The sequence below is a fragment of the Dama dama genome, chromosome 27, assembly GCF_033118175.1.
Source record: "Dama dama isolate Ldn47 chromosome 27, ASM3311817v1, whole genome shotgun sequence".
NCBI classification, from domain to species: Eukaryota; Metazoa; Chordata; class Mammalia; order Artiodactyla; family Cervidae; genus Dama; species Dama dama.
In genome coordinates this window covers 41,990,455-42,016,005 of record NC_083707.1, presented here as the reverse complement: position 1 = coordinate 42,016,005, position 25,551 = coordinate 41,990,455, and the positions used below count along the sequence as shown (strand labels likewise).

Here is a 25,551-nt window from a genome sequence, read left to right as displayed (position 1 = left end):
CGACTTGATCTTACACAGTCGACACTATCTCATTTTGTTTTTTAAGCCTCTTGGCACCAATATAGCATATGTTCTGCCAGTTCTGAGCTAATCTCCAGGAAAGCCTTTGTATAACGATTGAAGAAACTGAAACAGATCAGTGCCCAAGATTTTTAAGAGCCTACACGAACATATGTTTTTAATCAACAGTCAATTTATTTTAAAATAGCTATTTCACCAGTTCACCTTCTCCCATAATTCACATAAACCGTTTTAAAATAAAAAAGGACACACGACTGGGAACACAGGTTCAGGTCAACTTCAGGATCAGAGGCTTTTCCGAAGCGTTAGGGATGCCGGGGTCTGAATCCCGTCACCGCGTCCACGGGGTGGCCGCGGGCGTCCAGTGGACATCACACTCTCGACCACTACGCCGCTTGAAGCATTCCCTACAGCTTCAACGGGTTCAAAAGTGTCAACTTCCCGTCCGAAACTGTTTCTTACTGTTGTTATTAAAACAGCTGTCAGCTGGGCTCCAGTGACCTCTTTATACAACCGTTTATTCAACGCTTTGGGATCCTCGAGGATGCGTCACGGCGGGTTACCCTCGAACGAGCTCCGAGAGCCCGGCGGCCCGCGGGTCCGCGAGCGCCGGCCCGGCTCATCCGCGCCGCCCTCCCAGCCTCACTCGGTCCCCGCGGCTCGGACTAGGCGCGCCCCCAATCCGCCCCGCCCCGCCCCGCTCCGCTCCGGCGGCGCCCCCGGCCGCGCACACCCGCTCCCCGCCCGCTCGCTCGCACACGCGCCGCGGCCCCGCCATGTTCCGGGAGCGGCGCGGCCGCCCGCCTGGCCCCCGCCCCCCCGGTCCCCGCCCGGCCGCTCCCGCCGCGCCCCGGCCCCGGCGTTCCTAGCGGGCGGCCCGTCCTGTCAGCGCGGCGGGGCGGGGCGCGTCCTTACCTTGCTCTGGGGAGGGGACGGGAGCGGGCGCGACTGAGGGGCTCCTCCCGGGCGCCGGGGCCGGGGCTCGAAACCGCGCCCCTCCTTCCTCCTCGCCTGTCGCCACGCCCCCCTCGCCCGCACGGACCCCAGGCACGGCCGGCGCGGGAGGGTCTACCCCCGGGACGAAGGCCTCGGCGCCGCCGTCGCTGTCGTGCTCTCCGCCACCGCCGCCGCAACCGCCGCGAACGCTGCCGAGGCCGGGCTCGAAAACATCTCCGGTCTCCGCCGTCCCTCACCACAGCCTGCTCGCTCCCAGGACGGCGCCGCCCGGCGATTGGCCGCGGCGCGGGCACGTGACGCGCGGGCACGGGACGGGCAGCGTGAGCGCCCCGCCCCCGGCCCGCCGCCCCTTCCGTCCGCCCGCCCCGCCCGCGGCCCGCAGCTCTAGAGACGCCGGGAGAAGCTTCCCGAGCTGGGGGCGGGGGTCGGGGCGTACCAAGTGTACGCGGGGCAGCGGGGTCGGCGGGGCGCCGGGCGGAGCGCCGCGTCGCCCTCTCCCCTCCGCCGGCTCCGACCCCAGAAGGCAGGGGCTAAGGGAGCCAGAGAGTAGCGCAGGCGCCGCCTCGCCTTGTGCAGTGGCCACCACCGTGGCTTGGCTGGAAACTTCTGGAAATGGCGGCGGCGACGAGGACGAAGAGGCTGTCTACGTAGGGTATTCACATGTTATTTTTTGCGGGGGCGGGCGGACGAGTTTGCCAGCTGGGACGCGGGAGACCGACGCTGCGCCCCCGGCTGGAGGCGGAGGCGGGTGTCCGCCCGGCCCGTGGCGCGCGGTGGGCCCGGGGCGTCCGGAGAGGCGGGCACCCGCTTCCGCGCACTGCGCCTGCGCGCCGGCCGGCCGCACCTGCGGGAGCCCGGGGACCAGCAGGGCCGCGACGCGCCCTCACCTGCGCCAGGTGGGTCCGGGCCCGTCCCGAAAGCACGTCCACGTGCACCTACCCCCGGGCCCGCACGCACTCTGCAGTACGCCCTCCCCCAGTCACACCTTCGGATAACCTTTTAAGACAAATTTTGGTGCATTTTCCCCCAACCGCACGGGGCACTGCCAGCTGGAGGACTGCGCAGAGGAAAAGTCACCGCCTCGGCAGCCCCGCTGCTGGCAGTCTGACTTCCTCTGGAGGTTAATCCGCGACAGTCTGTACTTGCCCTTATTTAACCACCGAAGGGATTACATAATCGGAAGGAAACCATTTTATTCTGAGTTGCTTCTGGTGGTTTTTTATTTACAAAGAGGTTAATCCGCGACAATTTGTGCATGCCTTTATCTAACCATCAGAGGGCCTTCATCGTTGTGGCCTCTAAACTAACAGCACGGGTTTGTGACTTAGTGAAGTTAAAAGTTTGTCATTAATCAGCAGATGAGATATTTCAGACTTGACAGAGAAAGCTACATCCCAACATTTAACTATATAAAGCATAAACTTGCATTAAAGATCACTATTTTTTCCTTTCCTACATTTCTCCCATCTTTATGAATAGTAAGAGTGCACCTTGTGGCTAGAAGTGGAACACTGTTACTTCATGCCATAAATATCCAGATTAAATGTAACATATCCACTAAAAATTTATAACCAACTCGTCTGACTTCTCAAGTGGTTGAGTTGGTTCTCATTTAACTCGCTGTAATGACAATAACAATAGCTATTTTTACAGCAGTACAAGCCTCAGTTAAAAATTGAAAGCAAATCTTGAATTTGCTGAAATCAGTTAACCATAATTTATGGCAATAACTATATGCACAGCCTTGTTACTTAAAAATCAGATTACGTGGGTAATTGTGATCCAAGGCATTGTACTGACTACTACTGAATAGGACACTATCTGTACAAAGTTCATTGTAGAATTATTCAAGTTGCAAAAGATTTTTAATTTAAACTTAAGATTATATGTGACACATTGTAAATCAGCCACAATTTGTTATTGGAAAGGTTCAAATGAAACTGATGAAGAGGAGCTAATTTTCCTATTTAATGTTTAACTAGAAGTACAAACGAGAAGGTAATTCTTATTAGGATAGAGGCCTGAAAAGTAGCTGGAGCTAGTTGACCATGTTGCTAAGGCTCTTCATTGTAGAACCCTGTGTTTCATTAGCTCAAATCTCTTCAGCAAGTGGGCAAAATGTTTTTTTAATAGCACCAGGAGGTCAAGGATCCCAAGCAATAAACATCACTCTTAGCCAAGGTTAAGTTTTATCACACTTATTTAGGATTATTACTAGCAGACACTTAAAATGTGTGTATGTGGTATGTGAAATAAAAGCCACCTGCAAAATTTACCTTCTTTCCAACTTACTTCTTACCGTTAAGAATCAACTACTGTTATGTTTCCTACATTTAAGTCCAGTTAGATCATTCAAAATATCCTGCCATATTTTGGGAAGGTGAATTAATAAAAATACAATCTCAGTTTTGGGTTACCATATTGACAGTCTACGCAGATTTAACACTTGGGCAGTGAATACCCATATGATTGTCACTTGCTGTAGGATTTACTAGGGCAGTAGCTCCGTCCAGTTACAGCAAGTACTTCTGAGGAACTGGTAGCCTTCCCTAGCAACATTCAGTAGCCACTCCAAAAACCACCAAAAGAGCCAGGCATGAGTTTTTGCCCAATAGGAGGAATGACAATTTGAATTATTTGTTGGTTTATTTTTGTAATATGAACATTTCCTCCCTAAATATCTCTTTTTGAAGAAAACAGCATAGAGCTAGGAACTGAGAAGAGGAAATGAGGGAGCAAATGGCGTTAGACAGACACATCAACAACGCCAGCTTCTCTTTATTGGTTTGAGAAGCAGGCTAGGCTATAGCTGTCATCTCCAGCAACTGAAAACTGGCAAGGAGTTTTGAATCTGTGTTCATATATCTTTGGAACCATATTGGATTACTATAATGAAATTTTACCTGCCAGATGTTTTTAAAAGCCTATCTGTAATTATTAAAAACCAGTGCTCTTATGTAAAAAATTGGTACAATTTTCAAAAAAATTGGGCAAAAAAAATTACGCAAGATTCAATGCAAGATCCTAATACATACTACTGTAGTGCACTGTAAGTGATGATCTAAAAGTATGTTTTGATAGTGGTATAAGATTATGCCTATAAAGACCTAAAACAAATTTTCTGCTTCTAAAATAGAACATAATAACCAATATCCTTAATACATAACTTGTTTTTTCAGCCAGTATTTGAAACTTTCCCATTCCTAACTTTCATCTACTTGGGGAAAAAAAAAAAGTCAAGAATGTAAGACATTTTTTACAATAGTAACTTTAAAGGAATTTAAAGTTATTTAAATTTTTCATAATTTTTAATTTTTTCATACGTATTTTGTCATAATTTCAAATAAAAGCTTAACAGCTAACAAAGAGAAGATAGACTAATTTTTTTTAAAAAAGAGATAAAAATAATATTAAAGCATTCCATTGCCTGTGGGAAGATGGTCTGAGGGCTCCAGGGCAGAAGTGAGCATTTTCACTGTGTTATTTTTTTTGTGCCTCTTGAAAAATTACTTTTGCTGTTACCTTCTTAGGTGAAAAATGAAAACTAATTCTTAAAGACAGTCTTAAAAAATAAAATGTATGTTCATGTTTTTAAGCATCATATACTAGTCTGTCATAAGATTAAGGCCAACCAGTGACTTTGAGAAATCCTGAAACAGTTGGATTATTTAGATTTACCCCTGAATTAAAGCTGGCTATTACTTTTTTATTCCAGCTTGCAAAACTCATAGCTAGTTTCCTGAACTGGATGTTATACACAACGGGTTTTATTCTTCTAAGTTGTAGTATGCATTCAGTTTCTAAGCTTGTAATATGCATTCAACGGAGGAGCATATTTCCCATTCCCACTGAATTTTCAAACTCAAGTTATACTTCGTTTCTTCCCCTAGTTAGTTTTTGTGTACCTGCAGTGTCAGAAGAGTGAAGGATAATGTCAAAGTGTTTTGTACCTTCCTTCTTTAAAAATGATAAACAGTACATCTAAAGACAACTACCTTATCCTTGTTACACCTACAGTCTGCTTGACATATCACTTACCAGTTGAAATTACAGTAACAACTGTGTGCCACAATACTAACAAGGTTTATAGAGAGATCGTATTAAGATTTGGCTATGGCTAAAGATGGGAGAGCAAAATATACTTGAAATTTGACAGAATTTTTATTTCACAGTACCCTAATATTGATAAGTGAACAGGCAGTTGAAAATGATGCTCTGAAGTTTTGACATGATACTTAACAGCTGTAAGTTGCTAGGTTACAAGCAAGGTGTACACAGATGGAAATGAACAAGTAATATAAAAAGTTTAGGTAGATAGGAGATTCATATTTCTCCACTGACATATTTACAGCTGGATATAAATTAAAGACCTGCTTGCACACCAAACCCAGGTCCTTTCGGTGGTTCAGTCAAAGAGGTAAGACCTCCAGCTGGCTCACAGGAGAAACGTCCACTCCTGAAAGAAAAGTAACATTAAGCTGACTGCTAATGATTACCATTTATAATTGTTACCTCACAACAGCCCAGATAAGAAACTATTTCTCTCCCAAGAACTAGCACGGACTATTTAATCCAAACATCACAACTGTTGCAAGATTTTCACTTCCTAAATATGAAAACTGATGTATAAAAATATGAAATATGAAAAATAAAAAAATAATACTAATACTAGTTCTTACTCAGCAGTGAACATATATCAGTGGCTCATTAAATCTTTACAACAATGCCAAGAGACAAGGGACACTGGCCAGTGTTTTACAGACACAGAAACCAAGGCTGGGGTGAGTCAGTGTCTACGCAGAGATGAGCGCTAAGAACTCAACCCCAGAGGACATTTTTAAAAATCATGTTTTAATAAACTAGAGCACTACATTTATTCTTTTTATATTTGAATTTTATTTTGACTGAGATCCATTGTCATAGGGAATATATACTTAATACACTATATTTGGAAACAAACAGAAACTGAATTCTTTTGAGAGATTTAAGGGCTTGGGAGGAGGTCCCTTAGAGGCAGTGAAGATGAAATTAATTTGTATTGATGTTTTTAAAGGCTAAATTATTAGTATTTTTCAACAGCAGGCTCCAGATCAGCAGGTGCCGCAAAGAAAACATGAACAGGTCCTCCTACAGTTCTATGAAGAGAGGCAGCAAGAGGTAGACGAACCTGTCCTCTTTTTACCCCCACACATACTTTCCCAAGTGATCTTTCAGGCTCAACCTCTGTCTTGTCTGACCGCTGCTGCTAGAGCCTCGCTCAGCACCTACTCCTGTTTCACCCTCCTATTCCCTGGCTTTGTTCATTTACCTTGTTCCTGCCACAGATTTCAGCTGAAGAACTTAGTCAATTAAATCTTTTTATTCCCTCTGGCTTTGCCCTTCACATTCTGTCATCAATCTTACAAGTCTATTTTTAGAGCCCTAGAAAATCATTTGTTGAGGGGACAGGAAAATGACACCACATAATCATTTATAAGCTCTTTCAAGCTACTATATTACATAATGCAAGTAACTACTGTAGTATAATAAAGAATACATACAAAGTCAGAAATCAGTTAATATATCTGCATTACAGGTTTACTATGAAAACCAAATACAAAAGCAGTCACTATACACTATAGTATAGTCGCTATATTATATCTAACGGATAGGCTCTATCCATTAGAGCCTAAAATTAAAGTTGTAGGGTAAGTGGCAAAATGATGTAAAAACAGTATTTCGCTTTGTAATTTTTTTTTGTTTGTTTGTTTGTTTTAATGTTAACTGGTAGCAACCCACTCTAGTATTCTTGCCTGGAGAATTCCATGGACAGAAGAGGAATCTGATGGGCTACAGTCCATGGGGTGGCAAAGAGTCGGACACAACTGAGCAGGTACACTTGCTGTTCTTGACTACCAGTAAAATAATAAAATTAATTAACTTTGAAGGACCTCTCTTTCTTCTCCTTTACTATGTTCCTTCTTGTGGAAGATGTTTTCTGTACCCCAAAGAATTCTGTAAAATTTAAAATATCTTTTTAAAACTAAATATGAAGAATTCAAGTTGGGTTTAAAATTAGTTTCAGATAATCCATACTAAAAAACAACCTCTATTCATCAATAATTTGGAAGCAGGATTAGATGTTATGTTCAGTACTTTAAAAACAATCCCTAGCACACAAATATTTATAAATGTAGGAATATTGTATTACCATCAGTTTAGCATTTTCTTTCTAGCCATCATTTACCAAAATAAAAGCAGCTCTGAACCAGAGAGACAGTCCTCTTTACCAGTTCTGGCCAGAGTATACGTGACAGCAGGGCTCAAAGTCAGTTACCACAGAACCAGTTTCACAACTAGCACCTCTGTCAAATATTAAAGGCAAAGCACTTTATTATAAAAATACTAATAAGAAGTAGCCAGCTTTGGATAATTTAAAGAATAACTATAGTTGTATTTTGGTTACTGCCATTTTATTCACTTAAAAATTTTTGGCTGCACCATGTGGCATGTGCAATCTTGTTCCCACCCACCGTGTCCCCTGCAGTGGAAGTGCCGAGTCCTAACCATTGGGCAGCCAGGGAATTCCCTATCTCAACTTTCTAAATAAAAGGTAGTAAGAAGGAAGTAAAAATAGGTTTCTCAACCAGTAATTCTAAAGTCTTTGGCTCAAATCTGGAACAATGTCAAAAACTCCCACTGAAGAACTATTTAAAGTTACTGATAAGCAACATCCCTATTATTAGATGTTGAAAATGCTTAACTGTGGTACTTACTTCCTGTTTATTCATGTTCAAATACAATGTTACAGTACCCCCTGGATTAAAAACAAACTCTAATTTTACCCCTCGTAATCTCACCCAGGAGCTTCCCTGGTGGCTCAGACTATAAAGGATCTGCCTACAGTGCAGGAGACCCAGGTTCAATCTTGGACAGAGGAGTCTGGTGGGCTACAGTCCCTGGGACTGTAGCAAAGAGTTGGACACAACTGAGCAACTAACACACACAATCTCATCCAGACTTATAACTTTAAATGCCATTTATTAATACAATAACTAACAAACTCCCAGTGTGTATTTCCAGCCCTAATGTATTCCCTAAATTCCAAGCTTGTATCTACCTTTCAGCCACTCTACCATGAATGTCTAAGTAGACATGTCAAACATGCTAAGTAGCACATCCAAAACAAAGTGACTTTTCTTCCCCAAATTTGCCCTACCTCAAATCTTCTTTAATGGAATCAGAGGTACTCATCCTAAAAAGTTAGAAAGCATTCATAATTCCTCTGTCCCACAACATCCATTAAATTTTAAACTATTCTTTACAGAGCAACTAGGACGATAGTTTTAACAAGATCACGCATATCATTCCCTACTGAAAACACTCAACAGTTTTTTATACTGAGGATTCAACCCAAACTGCTTACCTGGGTCTCTACCTCTCCGACCTCTTCTACCCCTCTCCTCCCTCATCACCTCACTTCAGCCATAATGTCGTCTTACCTTTCCTCCAGGGCCTTAATACATCTTCTTTCCCCTCTATAACATTGTTCCTCCAGATTTTTACATGATTCCTTTGGGCTTATTCAGGTCATTAACTAACCACCTCAGAAATGCCTCCCCTGACTAAATTTACCTCCATTCTCCCAGCATTTATTACTCAGATATTACACCAATTAAAGGACTTTCCTGGTGGCTCAGATGGTAAAGCGTCTGCCTACAATGTGGGACTCCCGGATTCAATCCCTGGGTTGGGGAGATCCCCTGGAGAAGGGAATGGCAACCCACTCCAGTATTCTTGCCTGGAGAAGCCCATGGACAGAGGAGCCTGGTGAGTCCATGGGGTCACAAAGACTTGGACACGATTGAGCAACTGAACTTTTACTTTTCACTTTACACCAGTTGTCTCCATCACTAGAATATAAAATATATGACGACTTTACCTTGTTCATAATTTGTACACACAACCTAAGATAGTGACTCACAAACAGCTGTATCCAGAAATATTTGTAAAACAAATGAATGCTGAGGGAATGCAATAAAGTAGACAAGAGAAATATTGTAATGTGAAATGACAAAAGGTTTCACTTCAGTAGCCGCCATGATGGAGACTGATTCTTCAAAGTGGAAATATTTTATTCCTAAAAATATTTTCAGTGTAGCTCAAGAAAGTGAGGAACTAAGAAGAGAATGCCAAGCCTCTTTTAAGTAAATTCATTTCAAGTGTTGAAAGAAGAGTATGTTTTTTAGGGGCCAGCTTGCCTTTGCTAAACTTAAGTTATCCTAAACTGACCTCTTTTTCTCATTGTATGTTAGTTGTTTAGTCATGTCCAACTCTTTGTGACCCCATGAACTATAGCCCACCAGGATCCTCTGTCATGGGATTCTCCAGGCAAGAATACTGGAGTGAGTTGCCATTCCCTTCTCCAAGAGATCCTTCCACCTAGGGATCAAATCCAGGTCTTCTGCATTGCAGGCAGATTCTTTACCATTTGAACCACAAGCAAAGTCCCTTTTTCTTACTAGGTAGGGTCAGTAGTCAGCAAGAACACTGAGGGAGTACTTCTCAGTACTTCCAGCAGACCACAAAACCATGCATACCCTCTTGACCTAGTAATTCAACCTCAGAGAATTGTTGTTTACAACAAAAAGTAGGAAAATATATTTTAATACAATGTTATAAAGGTCACATCATAGTTCTCTCAATACATCAGAATACTATATGGCCTTTAAAACCTACAAATATGTTGAGACAAGGAAAACTTTATGACATAAGCAGGAAAAAAATACAAAGGGAATATGACTATTAAACTATGCAAACACTGCTAGTATTGAGAGAATTTTTAAGTAATGTGAACACTTAGATAAGGAATAGGAGTTTGTTTGGAAGCAAAAGTTCAGGGTGAAACCAGAAAGGAATAATTAGAATAATACAACCTGGATAAACAATGTTTAAGCTGAAAAAGATCTAGGTATTCTAACTGATTGTAAGCACAATGTAATGGTATAATGATGTGAAGTAAGAATTGATGTAATTAGGCTGCATTATTATAAGCATGCTGTCTGGAATAAAGATGACAGTCCCACAGTGTTCTACATGCTGTGAGTATGTATCTCAAATACTGTGATTAGCCCAAGTATCACATTAAGAAAGTCATCAGCCAACTAGAAGACATACAAAGGAGGAAGACCAAAACTATGTCATGTAAGGAAAAACAATGAAACAACTGTGGATATTAAATCTGAGAAAAGATATGAGGAAGATGATATAGCTGTTTCGAGTAACTAAAGAGCTGTCATTTGGAAGAGGTCTAAAAATTATCTTGTGTTTGTTCAAAGGAGATAATCTTGGGACCTCTACGTGGAAGAGAGGAAGACAGACATTGAGTCAAATTCTGGCAGCATGAACTTTTAAACAATGAAATAGGTTTCTATTTGTAGTAAATTTGCCTTCCTTATAAATATCCAGGTATATACCAGATGATTATCTGACAGGGTTTTAGAGAGGGTAAAAAAATCATTTCTTTAAATGACAAGTTGGTTTAGACAGTATTCAAGGCTCCTGAAAACTCCCATAGACTTACAGTATAAAATTTTTTAAATTATTCCCACCAACAGTGTAAGAGGGTTCCCTTTTCTCCACACCCTCTCCAGCATTTCTTAAAAAACTGGAAATAGAACTGCCATATGACCCAGCAATCCCACTTCTGGGCATACACACTGAGGAAACCAGATCTGAAAGAGACACGTGCACCCCAATGTTCATCGCAGCACTGTTTATAATAGCCAGGACATGGAAGCAACCTAGATGCCCATCAGCAGATGAATGGATAAGGAAGCTGTGGTACATATACACCATGGAATATTACTCAGCCATTAAAAAGAATTCATTTGAACCAGTCCTAATGAGATGGATGAAGCTGGAGCCCCTTATACAGAGTGAAGTAAGCCAGAAAGATAAAGAACATTACAGCATACTAACACATATATATGGAATTTAGAAAGATGGTAACGATAACCCTATATGCAAAACAGAAAAAGAGACACAGAAATACAGAACAGACTTTTGAACTCTGTGGGAGAAGGCGAGGGTGGGATGTTTCGAGAGGAATCGGGTGGAGAGGGAGGTGGGAGCGGGGATTGGGATGGGGAAGACGTGTAAATCCATGGCTGATTCATATCAATGTATGACAAAACCCACTGAAATGTTGTGAAGTAATTAGCCTCCAACTAATAAAAAAATTAAAAAAAAAAAAAATTTTTAAATTAAGTTTACACGAAAGACTAACTTAGGTTAAGCCATTAAAATTTACTAAAAAGAAACTGAAAAAATACCTTGGCCCAGGTTTGGGGATTTTGCCAGCCTTGAGTTCATCAATAATTTCTTCAATATCTTTAGGTGTCAGATCCTCCTAGAAAAAACCGTATAACAGTCATATTAAAATTACATCCTACTACTGCAATCAAGTGTGAATCCCTAGTTCTCAGTTTATTATTGTCTGTCCCAGCTCACGAGTTACTTGCCAAGGCAGCACACCTGATAATTCCTGGACAGAGCCTGTCCTGCCAAATGCAGTCGCAGTAGGAGCTGCAGCTGAAGGGGCGGCACAGAGCGGGGCTCTGAGGGAGACAGTTCTGCATCTGAACTCAAGTTCCAGCACTTACTAGCCAGCAGTCTTAGAGAAATTACTCAGCTTCCCCAAATTTGTTTCTTCATTTCTCAACTGACTTCAGAGTGTTTTGAGGTTTAAAAGCGAAAATACATAAAATAGAACATGGCCATGCACATGCTCAACAAATGCCATGTCCCTGAAGAATCGGTGAGATGCACTGGCAGTCATAAATAGTACATGCCTTGTATCTATTGCTAAGCTAAAGACCTAATACTCTAGTGATATCTTCTTGATTTCCCAGGTGAAATTCAACCTGTTTCAAACTTAATTTTCCAAGGGAAAAGTAATTTTAGACACATTTATTTTAAAAATTCTGACCCTCCAATCCCCATTTCAACCAGAGCAGATTTGTATTTTGTACACTGTGCATCTGTGTAAAATTCTGACCTCAAGAAAGGATTCTGTTATTTAAAATAATAAATACAATTAAAACACACAGACACACTCCTAACCCTGGCTGCGCGATAGGTTTAGTCAAAATAGAAGGGGGCAAGATTAAGAGGAAAATGCCTAAAGTACATCATATCCCCCCTACCCCTCAAAATTATTAAGTCCTTAAGATGTTCTGGCCTCTGGTTCTAGACTAGAGAATGACGGTGCCACACAGTGTCCTCAGAGCCTTGCCATACAGAAGCCCTTTAACAGATGATGGTAAACATTTATAGAAACAAAAACGGCTTAGAGTTCAAAAGATGCTCAGAACCTCAAAACTAGAAGGAATCTTTAAACTCATCTAGTGATTTTTATCCCCCGCAATTCTTTATTATGAAAATTTGAAAAGTATACATGAATAATCATGAATGAAAGTCGTTCATTTGTGTCCAACTCTTTGCAACCCTGTACAGTCCATGGAATTCTCCAGGCCAGAATACTGGGGTGGGTAGCCTTTCCCTTTTCCAGGGGATCTTCCCAACCCAGGGGATCGAACTCAGGTCTCCCGCATTGCAGGCGGATTCTTTACCAGCTGAATCACCAGCGAGGCTCACATGAATAATCATATTTCTTGTCATATCTGAATTATGTACAATACGCCTTCTGGTTTTGTGTTTGTACTGTACCATTTAAAAGCAAGCTACAGACATCATGACACTTCACCTTAATAACCACAGCAGGCATCTCCTAAGAACATTTTTTTTTTTTGGCCATGCCACATGACTTGTGGGATCTTGGTTCCCTGACCAGGGATTGTACTTGGGCCACAGCGGTAAAAACGTGGAGCTTTAACCACTGGACTACCATGGAACTCACAGAATATTTTTAAATGTTCTTAAATAATACAATGCCATTATCACACCCAATTAACAATAATGGTTCCTTAATAAAATCAAATGTCAAGACCATATTCAAATTTAACCATCCTCAAAATGTATTTTATATTTTTTCCCTAATCGGTAGCCATTCAAAGTTTATGTGACTATTTCATTTTATCCACCGACCATACCACGACTAACTGAAAGAAGCTCTTACATAAACCCATAATCTACTATATTTAAACTTACAGTGCTTCATACAAAGCCTTGACTGTCTAATTCCTGCTTAAATTAAGATCCTCCTGATTATGAGTAAACGGCAGAAATGTAGGAAAGGGAAAGATATTGCCATATTTTTAAAAGGTTTTTTTTTTTTTTAAAGGTTTTTTTTTAACATATGAGAAAGAGAGGGGGTAATAAATTTGAATCACCATCATTCAAATGAAGAAAATCCCTATAGGTAACAGAAGTATCCTAGAAATGTAAAATGCCAAAGAAGTCCAATTTCATTTTCATTTAAAATAAAATCATAGACTTCCATTTCAGGCATTATGGCACACTAGCTATCCTGACTGAATGTCCTGTTGTAACAACTATAAATTCTGGATAAAATAAAAAACAAAAACTTTAAAATTTTATTAAGACATTGACAAGGAAAAAATACTCAGAGGTCCAAAACTCAATGAAAACTTAGGGAGACAAGTGGAACACCAAACAAACTTGGCTTCAGGCTGCCACAGCTTATAGGGGCAAGGGACAAAGTCGCAGGCACAGGAGGGCATCCAAACCACACAAAGTGGAGACACCCGAAGGCTATATTCTCAATATAAAGGAAACCAGAAATTAAAACTGCCCCTCAAAACACCCGGCTAGTCTGGAACCTTACACTTCAGGGGAAGAAGAGGATATAAGGAGAGGGGATTTCTTTTGGGTCAGTAGTATTTCCAAGAGCAAGAGAGAAGCAACGTCAACTTCTTCTGGAAGAATCTACCTTCAACATGGGCCTAAAAGAATTTCCACAAAGAAACTTAGCTAAGAGTTATGAGCTAACAAGATATTATGAATGAAAACCATGATATAATTAGGGTAGCAAGCAATTAAAAAAGATAACTAGAAAACGCCACACACCTGGATATTAACACTTCTAAAAAAATAGGTCAAAGAAATAAAATTGCGAAATTTAAAAACATTTAGAACTAAATGATAAAAATATTACTTATCAAAACTTGTGAGATCCAGCTAAAGCAGTTTTTAGAGAAAGGTATGATACCATCTCTGTAAAATTTTTAAAACACACAACACAGTATGACTACTATGCCTGGATACATATATTTTGAAAGTTTAAAAAACACATACAGGAAGAATACACACTAAATTTATGATAGTGGTTAGCTCTGGGAATGAAAAGGAACAGGATTTTGAATGGGGGTAGAGGAGGTTCACCCTCAGGTATAGCTTATTTCTATGTAATGGCAACCCACTCCAGTATTCTTACCTGCAGAATCCCATGGACAGAGAAGCCTGGAGGGCTATAGTCCATGGGGTTGCAGAGTCGAACATGACTGAAGAGACTTATCATTGTTATTATACATGTACTGTGCTTAAAGTTGTAATACCTGAAGCAAGTGTATTAAAATGTTATCTATTAAGCTGTGGTGGTGATTTTTTGTATTTAAGTTTTTGCTATTTAAAAGTTTTTAAAATGTATCCTGGAGTTAAATGCAAAAATGTTTAATGATAACTTTTTTTTGGATGACAATTTTTGAAAAATGTTCTGATGGACAATAATGTGGAAGCTAAAACTGACATATTTTTATTAATTATTTATTTTTATTAAACTTTGAAACCATGAAAAAAAACCTTCTAGATATTTATACCAACAGGAAACCAAGTATTTTAAATATAATGTCATACAAATTTAATTTACATTAAGTAAATACTCACATAGTAGTTGTCATTTATTTGAACCATTGGTGCATTTACACAGGCCCCTAAACATTCCACTTCTATAAGAGTGAAAAGTTTGTCAGGTGTAGTCTCTCCAACCTTTATTCCTAAAAGTATAAATAAGCACTGTAAGGCTCAGATAATATTTTAATTGCAACATAGTTTAAGGAAAAAAAACAAAACCAACCCATTACAGAGGCATTACAGAGGCATGTAAAAAGTATTTAAGAGCACTGAATTTCTTAAACGAACTCTATAGTTTTTATAGAACATTCAAGGATTTCTTAAGTGGACCTGTTCCTTTTCAAACAGTCAAATTTCAAGGGCCTCACCTCAAGTGTTTGTTGTTACATAACAGTGTATCAGACCATATAAATTTTGATCATTGATAATTAACCTACTATTGTATTGTAGCTATACAATAAGACTGGGGAAGACTCAGAAAACAGTTAATGTCAAAGATCATTAAGAATGTGAGGATAGTAAGTACTCTCAAATCTTTAGGGAAGGCATTTTTTAAAATTTTTTATTTATTTTTGTTTTTTTTTTTTCCATTTATTTTTATTAGTTGGAGGCTAATTACTTTAAAATATTGTAGTGGTTTTTGCCATACATTGACATGAATCAGCCATGGATTTACATGTGTTCCCCATCCTGATCCCCCCTCCCACCTCCCTCCCCATCCCATCCCTCTGGGTCATCCCAGTGCACCAGCCCTGAGCACTTGTCTCATGCATCCAACCTGGACTGGTGATCTGTTTCACACTTGATAAATATACATGTTTCGATGCTGTTCTCTCAGATCATCCCACCCTCGCCTTCCTAGGGAAGGCATTTTGGTAAAATCTGACCCAGCAGAAACAACCTTCATGCACAGTTGGACAAGTATGCAGAGAGATGCATACATGAAAGTAACTGCAGCATAATTTAACTTATATAGAAAAATGAGGCAGACATACATATTATTATAGTCAAAATCAAGTGCAAAAAAGCAAACAGACATATTACAGGTATGTATTCAACAATAAAAATAATTAAAACATTAACTCTAAAACTGATATACCCAACTGTCATCACAAATTTGTACCTCAGAGGTAGGGGGATGGAATTTTAAGTGGACTTCAGCCTCTGTTTTATATACTTTAATACTGTCCGGCTATTTTTACAACATGCAAGTACTTTATATTCAATAACAACAAGATTAAGAGACACCTCCTTTTACTTCATTTGATATGTTTAGTGATAAATGTGACAATGGCAGTTTGCCCCTGTAATAACATCATCTTCCACACTTCCCTTCCTGAAGCATTCTTCCTGTTCAAATCTTATTTGTTCGAAGTCTTGTTTGGAAGAATATGAGGATAATACAGTCACTTCATGTGCCACATGCTATCACACAATGAGGGAAACTTACTTTTCTAAACAACAAAAACTTTAAAATTTCAAGAAGCTTTTAAAACATACTCAATGATTAGCAAAGAAAACATGAAAACTCAGCTTTGAGAATGAGAACTAAAGAATACAGAACAGGAAGAAATAATGGTGGGCAAACACAGTAAGAAAAATTAACTCATGAAGTACAGATCCAGTATGATAGTAAAAGTTGGAAAATTTAGGTAGAAAGAGGTCACATTTCAAAAGACAAATTTATTTTTCATCAACATTATAAATAGACTGTGTCCCATACCAAGTTTCTTCTGAATGGCTTCCAGTATGCTGTCTGAGTTTCGGAGCATGCAAGGTGTAGTAGTGCAGACTTGAACGTGATACTTTCCAACAGGCTTTCGATTATACATTGTATAAAAAGTTGCTACTTCATACACTCTCATTGGAGGTACTTTTAAAATTTCTGCAACCTAAAATATTTTAATAATATGGTTACAATGTTTATTAATTGAGCTTTATGTAGGTCATAAAAAACATTAATTTCAAAAATGCTTCAATTTGGTAAAAACCAAAAAAGTTCTTCAATACAGAAACTACATCTGTATTTGATATCTGTGAGGCATAAGTCCTTCAATTTTGACACTTAAAAATCGCACATATATCCAGGTCTTGACATGAAAAAAGAACTCGTTAAATGGCATTTCAAATGACAAATATATTAAACTTTCTCTTATCAGGGATTCTCAAGGAAATGTATTCTCAAAAGACATCTAACCCTGGGCTCACTCCTGCAGTATTAAAGTAGCTATGCTAAATCTAATTCTGTGGTACTAAATCAGGCTTATACCTCTGAACCTGGGGAACTCTCTCAAAATACACAAGCTGGTGTCCAATTAATGAGCTAGTTGTAGGGCCCTGGTGTCTAACTAAAATAGTTCTCCTGAGCTGCTGTTGTACACCTCCCTATGCCTTAGTGATGGTTAAGTAACAATGCATGGGCCTCTGGATATTGTTTTTGTTGTTAAGGGTGGGCTTTCTTGGAGGGGGAGGGGCAGTAACATTAAAAGTCTCAAAGTGGAAAGAAGTTTGATTCTATTCTCTGTATGCCGTTTCTTCCTCTCGTACATACTTATCCAATTCTACACAGGATAAGACAATATTTTTTAAATGTTTTCACACTTATTTTGCTCTGCTAAGCCTGACACTCAGCAAGACTTTCAACAAGCTTACCATCATCACAAACATAAATTTTTCAAAAAAAGTTATTTATGATTAGAAACGCACCTAAATCATCACTGAGGAAGTTGGCTGTTATAAAAATATGAGGAATTTAGAAACACCCCCAAACATTTATTTATTGAAATAAAAAAGCACCTATGTTTACTAAGTATATCACTAACCAAACTTGCTTTATAACATTTTTCATAATCAAAACAAACACACAACAAGGGTCCACAACACTGTTAGAGTACCGTGCCAAGTACATAAGAGATCTATGAACTCTATCTAAAATTTGCATCCAGGATTCCATTAGATAAACTGAGGACATTCCTAGACTCCAAGAAAGACTCTAAGACATTCCCCTTGTTACAATGAGAAAGTGACAAGGGGAATGAAGCACAGCAGAATCTCTGCAGAAGTCAGTCAAGTACAAACTGCACAGAATTAGAGATGAGTCAGCCCCAGCTCTACCACTTAGAAATAATAATATAATAATTGGAAGAGCTTTGTCTAGTCCAGAATCATCACTGCAGATGAGCAAGTCCAGAAAAAAATCAGATCTCTGAGCTCAAAGTAAAATATATTTTCCATTATATCAACACTGGCTTATTAGCCATGTGATTCTCACAAGAATCAAATAATATGACTTTGTATGACACTCATAAATAATACACTGTAACATAATACCATACAAATGTAGTTACATTAAAAGGATATGAATAAACTTAAAATCTGGATTACTGCTGAAAACACTATTAGGAAAAAATGAGTCCTAAAATATGCGTGAATATACTAACTGTATTTAAATGGGTCACTCAAAAGATTTCCCTAGGTTGTTGATTCCAAGCTGCCATAACCAAAGGTCACAAATACCATGTATTACAAGGATTTTAATTAAAGCCTGGGGCCAAAAATGCAAAGTAATAAAAAGATTCACATTAGTTGTGAGCAGATCTTTTTCTCTGCAATTCTAGTATTTAAACAGTACATTCCTTTTCAGAATATCTTGACAGCAAATTATACATATTTGGGATCTTTTTTCCCTCTCAAAGACAGGAAAAAAGCATCTTTCACTCTAATGCCCTTACTATTTCTTGCAAGGATAAAAAGCTCCACCCTTTCAGTTTTCTGCATTATTAAGTGAACCAATAGAAACATAAATATAATTTAGGGTATGAGATATATAAATGATTTGTTGTTGTTGTTCAGTTGCTAAGTCGTGTCCAACTCTTTGAAACCCCATGAACTACAGCACACCAGGCCTCTTTGTCCCTTACTATCTCCCGGAGTTTAGCCAATCCAGGAGAACTTCAAATTCCTGGATTATGACATTAATAACCGTCAGAGAAATTTCCACATAAGGAAGTTACTATATACAACCTCTCCTCTTTTTGAACTAACACAAAAATGAAGTACCTTGTTCATAGCAGAGATGGGCAGCCATCCATTCTGTCTCTGGGCTAAATCCAGAACTGGAAGCACAGCTGCTGCTTTATGCCCTTCCGGGTAGTTTTTCACAATGGCCTCTATCCTCTGTATCAGAGAAAAAGCACTTGTTTTTATGTATCTGGAAGATACTAAATATTCTGTAAGTTAATCATAACATTAATTCAGTCATACCTTATAGTTTTCTGGTGTGAAATCAAATGGAGTTTCTGGGTTATTCTCAGGAGTATCTCTGTGCTACACAAAAGGAAAAAAAATCTTTCTCAAAATTATCAACATTTCCTGAAAAGTGTGAACAACTTTGTACCTTACTACTACTGATCATTTAATTTCTTCACTTTGATTCAAACATGATATATGTCAATCTATCCTTGCTTCAAAAGCAATGGCTAAACATTATTAACTACACATCTGATAAGTATGATTACCAAAATAATATTAGCAGAATTAAAAAACTTAGACATTTTCAAAATCACCCTTTGTAAGTTACAAGAAGTAGCCTTAGGATCAAAAACAAAAAAAAGTGTTAAGCAACTTGATGAGAGAATACGATCTTCTAACGTAATATAATTACAAAAAAATTCCCGATTATTGGGAAGCCATATGAAATTAAGACACAAAATTTTGAGTGTGACAATATGTACATTTTTCCAAAAGAATGTACCAGATTATCAGAGACCCACTACCTACTCCAAAAGCACCATCTCTTCCCAACACAACAGAAACTAGCCCACAGATAGTTTTCCGTAACAGAAACTAGCCAACAGCAAGCTTTATTTCTTCTCCAATAAGAGCAGGCCCTCTTCAGACACTGACAAGAAATGGCATGTCAACAGGAAATCAAATGAGTCACACTGAGATTAAAACTTACATCAATTAATGTTTTGTATATATGGTGAAACAGAACTGAATCCCTTAATGTGTTAACTCTCAAAGTTCTGCTTTTTCAAGGACATGGAAAAGGAAACAAAGTTTCTTTGGACAATCATCTCAAATATTTTCAGACAAAGACAACAAAATACAAAGCAGGACTCTACTTTTAACAGTATGGCTAACTCATTTATTAAGATTCAGCCTTAAAATAATTCATTTTCCAAAACTATACCAACTGAATCATCACACAACTCCACCAAACTGCCCTTAGATACTAGACTGATTTCTGAAAAATGTACCTTGTCACAGAAAGGGCATACATATCTTAGTCCTTCTGAACTGTGCAACCAATCAACCTCTACCTGTAGTGAAACCCTGGAAACCAAAAACATGAAGGACAACTGCCAATGTATTCACTGTATTACTGAAATCCATGAGTTTCAAGCTGGTGTCATTTTGGGATTCCCCAATCTGCAGCCTCAGAATCTTCAGCGAGCCAACATAAATGATCTTGAAAAATCCACAGTATGACAAGAAATCAGGTTAGGGCTCACAGTTATTTCACCAAGGAATAATCTAAATTCTTAATCCCAGGGTGGCCCTGGTACCAATTTAACTGGACATGCAGTGAATTCAATTAGCTATATTTAAACTCCCACAAACTCCCACTCCAGCAAACACCAGAGATGTTGCTCTTTAAGATGTTGCATTTAGCCAAACTTCCAAGTCCTTTCATTCTGAAGAAATCTTAGTAATTACTTACCACAAATAAGGCTCCTCCAGCTCCATTCTGAACAGCTGTCTTATGCAGATTTCTTATATGTTTTCCCTAAAATTTTAAGAAAGTTCAGTAAATCAAATGCCTTATGAAATTTTAAGATTAGTAATTTAAAGTAATAGAATCAACTTATAAAGTAAGTTGGACTTCCCTCATGGCTCAGTGGTAAAGGAAATGGAGATTCAAAGGTAAGGTTCCTATCTTGCTTGCCTACGGTAACACACAATAGTCAATGGAAGAGCCAGAACCACAAACTAGATCTCCTATGTTCTTTTGCATACAATTGCAGGGCTAATGTACCATTAACTTACTGCTTTTCACTTATGTCTGAATCAAATTGGATGCCAACCTTTATTCGCTATGGATCTTCATAAACATGTTTTCATTCTGTAAAAATGTATTGAATGTTACCCCCTTTTCAATTCTTCACTACTTTAGAAACTCCAGCCATAAAAGTATTAGTCAGAAAGCTGCTCTTAGTTGACCATACTCAATTACTTTGGAAGGAATCCATTTGATTACTCTCTTTGGTTTTTTTTTTTTTTTCTTTGCGCATGAAGCCAAGTCCCAGTCTATCCCATGATGGGCAGCTAAATTCAAAGAGAAAAACTAGTCTTAATGTCTTAGGCTCCAAAATCACTGTGGACAGTGACTACAGCCATGAAGTTAAAAGACGCTTGATCCCTGGAAGAAAACGTACGACAAACCTAGACAGCATATTAAAAAGCAGAGACATCACTGCCAACAAAGGTCTGTATAGTCAAAGCTATGGTTTTTCCAGTAGTCATGTACAGATATGAGAGTTGGACCATAGGGTAGGCTGAGCACCAAAGAATTGATGCTTTTGAACAGCAGTGTTGGAGAAGACGCTTGAGAGTCCTTTGGATAGCAAGGAGATCAAACCAGTCAATCCTAAAGGAAATCAACCCTGAATATTCATTTAAAGGACTGATACTAAAGCTGAAGTTTCAATACTTCAGCCATCTGATGCAAAGAGCCAACTCACTGGACAAGTCCCTGATGCTGGGAAAGACTGAGGGCAGGAGGAGAAGGGGGAGACAGGATGAGATGGTTGAATGGCATCACCGACTCAAGAGGCATGAGTCTGAGCAAGCTCCGGGAGATGGTGATGGGCAGGGAAGCCTGGCGTGCTGCAGTCCATGGGGTCACAGAGTTGGACACAACTTAGCGACTGAACCACCACCACCACAGGAGGGGGGTAGGCAAGTGGGAAACCCACGAAAAGAAAAAGCCAGGGAGAAGCCCCCAGTTCGGTGACTGACGCCAAACAGCCTCGCTGAAAGAGCTGAGCCAATATGTGAGCCGCTGCCCAAGGGAGCAAGGCCGCAGTTTCAGTCAAGCTAACTGCCTGCCTGCAACAATAACTACAACAAAATACTCTTTGGAGGAATTTTAAAAATTCATAACCTCTATGACCATCATTCACAATATCCAGGACACAATCCAAAATTATTCAACACACAACAAAAAAGGAAACAACTCATTTTCAAGAAAAAAAGACAACCAGTGGAGATTACCAAACAATAATTTCAAAAGGACTACAACAGTGCATAAGGACATAAAAATATCGTCAATGAATGAAAAGATAGGAATAGAAACCATAAAAAAAGAACCAAATGAAAATTCTAAGACTGAAAACATAATCCATGAAAATGCCACAACCCTTTCACCTTTATGAAACTAATTAGTGGCTTGGCAGTGAGGGAGCATCAGTTGTAAAGTGATGTCAACAATACAGGAAACGCTGGGCAATTTACTTAAGGAAAGATGGAAATAAACCTATTCTGAGTAGCTTTTGCTCCATATTTCATAATTTTTAGGCAATTCTTGACAATCATTCTATAAGATATTACTGCACAAAAACAAAAAATAAAGTTCAAGGAGATTAAAAATTATGCTCAAAGTCACACAAGTGTCTTCCACTAGACACAGTACTAAATTCTGGATATTTTTAAATCAATGACAAGTTGAAAAAAGCCTGTGGCTTAAGAAATTGGCAGCTAGCTAACAAAGCAGCAATTATAACAAAATAAGCAATTTCTTTGAAAATGTAAATGATTCCCTTAAAAGTTTCTCTTTTAGGAAAGGAACTTCATTAGTGAGACCTCTTTACTCACGTATTTCCTGACTTTTGCTAGGTCATTCTGATATCCCAATATTTGTAAAAGATTAGAAAGGCCTGATTATATAAATTACAGAACATCTTCACAATGGCATATCATGCAGCATTAAAAATGACAGAAATGTTTACTGACCAGGAAAGTTGCTCAAAATGTATAATGGGAAAAAACAGGCTACAAAAACAGTATGAACAATACGATCCAATTTTTAAAAATTCTGTTAAGGTCTTTTCACTGCGGACGTCAAAATGTTCACGTTTTGGTAATTTCCCGTTTGATAAAATGACAGGTGACTTTTATTTTTTTAACTTAATTCTACTTGCTGTTCCTAACATTATGCTTTTCTTATTTTGTCCTTTCCACCTAGAATACCCTCTCCCCAGTCCATCTGATCCCACCCCTAATCTATTTCTATTGCTTCTAGGAAAAATTATACCACCTTCAAACCAAACTGGATGCTCTATTCATGAGTATCTCTTAACACTGCACGATTGACTCCTGAAGGATACTGGGGGTTAGGGGAGTATCCTAACTGGTTTTGTGAGGTTCTTTTTTTTGGTGGAGCTGGGGGCAAGGGTGGGGGCTGGGGTGGGTCAGTGCTTGCTGGGGTCTCAGTTCCCTTACCAGGGATTGAACCTGGGCCACAGGCAGTGAAAGCGTGGAATCCTAACCACCACGCCAACAGGGAACTTTCTGTGGAACTTCTAAGTAGTAGAATATCCGAACGAAACAGATTCCAAATGAGGTTCCTCCACATACCCTGGTGGCTCATTCGGCAAAGAATCTGCCTACAGGGCAGAAGACCTGGGTTCGATCCCTGGGATTGAGATCCTCTGGAGAAGGAAATGGCAACCGACTCCAGTATTCTTGCCTGGAAAATGCTATGGATAGGAGCCTGGCTGGCTACAGTCCCTGGGTTTGCAATAAGTCGGACACGACTGAGCGACTAAATCACCATCTACTCTGGAACCTGCAGTAGTCTAGTATTTACTGTAGAAAAAAACACGCTTATAAAGTGGACCCGCTTAGTACAAATCTGTTGGATCAACTGAAACTTTACGTGTACGGTATTTACTACCTCAAATTCCTACTGCGTAAGACTATCAATTCCACAAGAATAGGGGATGTCTAAATCCATAGCTTAACTGTAATATGGGGGAAATAACAGTATCAACCTCATAAATGAGATTTCGAGTGTAAAGAGTTAACAGTGCTTGGCACACGGAAAGCAGTAGCGGAATGTTGTTCCCTATCACATTATCCACATTTTGTCACCTGGAGCCCAGCAGGTAAGAGTGGACCCTCAAGCGTTTATTGAGAGACCAGGTCTGTACAGTGCAATATCCGAGAACACCAGGGACAAGCATAGAGGCCCAAAGTCCGGAGAAGGCGCGGTGCGGCCACCAGGAGAAACCGGGACTCACTTGCGAGCCGCTGGACTCGCCCCACGCCCAAAGCCCGGCTGGCCCCTTCCCCCGGAAACTGGCCCCACCATCCCAAGGCCCAGCCGGGGACGCCCCGCCGTCCCCCTCGTCATCTCTGGGCGCGTACTGCTCAGTGAGCACGAACGAGCGTTTCGCCCGGGGACTCAAGTGTCCTTCCCCGAGTGAGACGTGCTCGGAGGTCACGGGAGTCCGGCCCGACGGCCTCGGGCGCGGAAACACCCCACTTGGCCAACCTCCCCACAGCCACCGGGGGACCCCGGGACGTCCCTCCGCGGAACGGGACGCCCGCGGCCGGGCACGCGGAGGCACGCTCCGCCGCGGGGAGGCCTCCCCGAAGAGGGTGAAGGCCGCGGTGTCCTTGTCGCCGCCCGGAGCCAGTCACAGGCCCGGGCTCCCGCGTGCCCGCCGCTACGGGAGGCGCGGAGAGAGACGGGGAGGGCGGTGTCCGCGTTCATTCGAGCCTCCTTACCCAGTGGGCGGCGAGGCCGGCCGCGCGGGCCCGTAGCGCCACGGAGAGGAACATGGCTGGCCAAACTGCGGGGCTCGGGGCCACACCAGGCACGGTCCCGAGCGGTCGGCACGCACGGCGTGCGCGCGCCGGAGTCCAGCCCGCGAGCCCAGGGCAGCGGGGGCGCGCGGGGGCTGCTGGGGCCAGTGGGCGGAGACTTCCGGGGCGGGGCGGGGCGGGGCGGGGCGGGGCGGGGCGGGGCCCGCCGGCGCCCGGAAAGCAGTAGAGCGAGCGGTGCTTGGGCTCCACTCGTTGAAAGAAGTCTCCGGGAGACTGGCGCTCCGCCGATCCGGGCTTATGGGACGAGTTTCTCTCCTGGAGCCTTAAGAGGATTTAGCTGTCTCTCTTGATTGTACTTCCCTTGTACAATTGCTCCGTGGTAACCCCTATCAGTCGTGTGTTACACATTGCAGAACTGAAGACAAATGGGCTGCCACTCGGCTCCCGTTCTTCTGCTTTGAGGTGCGAGCCTTCGTGTTTAGGGGGAAATAATACGATAATAATATAATCTAGACTTGGCTCCGGAGTCGCGGAGAGTGGGAGGTGGAAGGCAAGCTGGACGGCCCTGAGTGACTACTGCCGGGCTGCGTGGTAGTGCTCCCTGCTATTCTCGGTTCTTTGTACGTGTTAGAAATTTTCCATAATAAAACTTTCCATAAAGAAAAAAAGCCACTTCCTCCTTGCTGTTTGTCTGGTCATCTCTGGAAATTCCAGCAAATATGTGCTCGGTAACAGCTGTTCTGTGCCGAGCGCGTTTCCTGCAGTGGAGGGTTTACCCTGCCGTCTGCTTTGCTCCCGAGTCTCGCACCCACTCCCTTCCTTCTGTCCATTTTCTTGGCTGTAATAAACTTGTGAATGATTTCTGAACTTTCATATCAGAACAGGGACTTTTTAAAAACATGTCCTTCATTAATTTTAAAACTCCAA

General features: G+C 40.8%; 2 protein-coding genes and 1 long non-coding RNA gene across 4 annotated transcripts in view; 1 reads left to right on the top strand and 2 right to left on the bottom strand.

The window, feature by feature from the left end:
* ANKRD12 (ankyrin repeat domain 12) overlaps positions 1-1,209 on the bottom strand; it is a 93,352-nt gene extending 92,143 nt beyond the window's left edge. Inside the window, exon 1 of one of the 2 annotated variants that reach the window (XM_061130758.1) lies at positions 937-1,209. The gene's annotated coding sequence lies outside the window, so the exon portion shown is untranslated. The remainder of the gene's footprint in view (positions 1-936) is intronic. The other variant, XM_061130759.1, reaches the window with a different exon arrangement.
* Positions 1,210-1,368: 159 nt separating this feature from the next.
* LOC133047743 (uncharacterized) lies at positions 1,369-11,284 on the top strand. The gene is made up of 3 exons (XR_009690830.1): positions 1,369-1,630; positions 6,749-6,850; positions 10,296-11,284. It is a non-coding gene; the product is annotated as an uncharacterized LOC133047743 (long non-coding RNA).
* NDUFV2 (NADH:ubiquinone oxidoreductase core subunit V2) lies at positions 5,121-24,741 on the bottom strand. Its single transcript, XM_061131211.1, has 8 exons — positions 24,586-24,741; positions 20,516-20,581; positions 19,054-19,116; positions 18,850-18,966; positions 16,514-16,682; positions 14,824-14,933; positions 11,292-11,368; positions 5,121-5,434 (listed from the first exon to the last, which is right to left on the bottom strand). The coding sequence occupies exons 1-8, from the start codon at positions 24,637-24,639 to the stop codon at positions 5,341-5,343; spliced, it is 750 nt and encodes a 249-aa protein (XP_060987194.1). The 5' UTR covers positions 24,640-24,741; the 3' UTR covers positions 5,121-5,340.
* Positions 24,742-25,551: the final 810 nt, after the last annotated feature.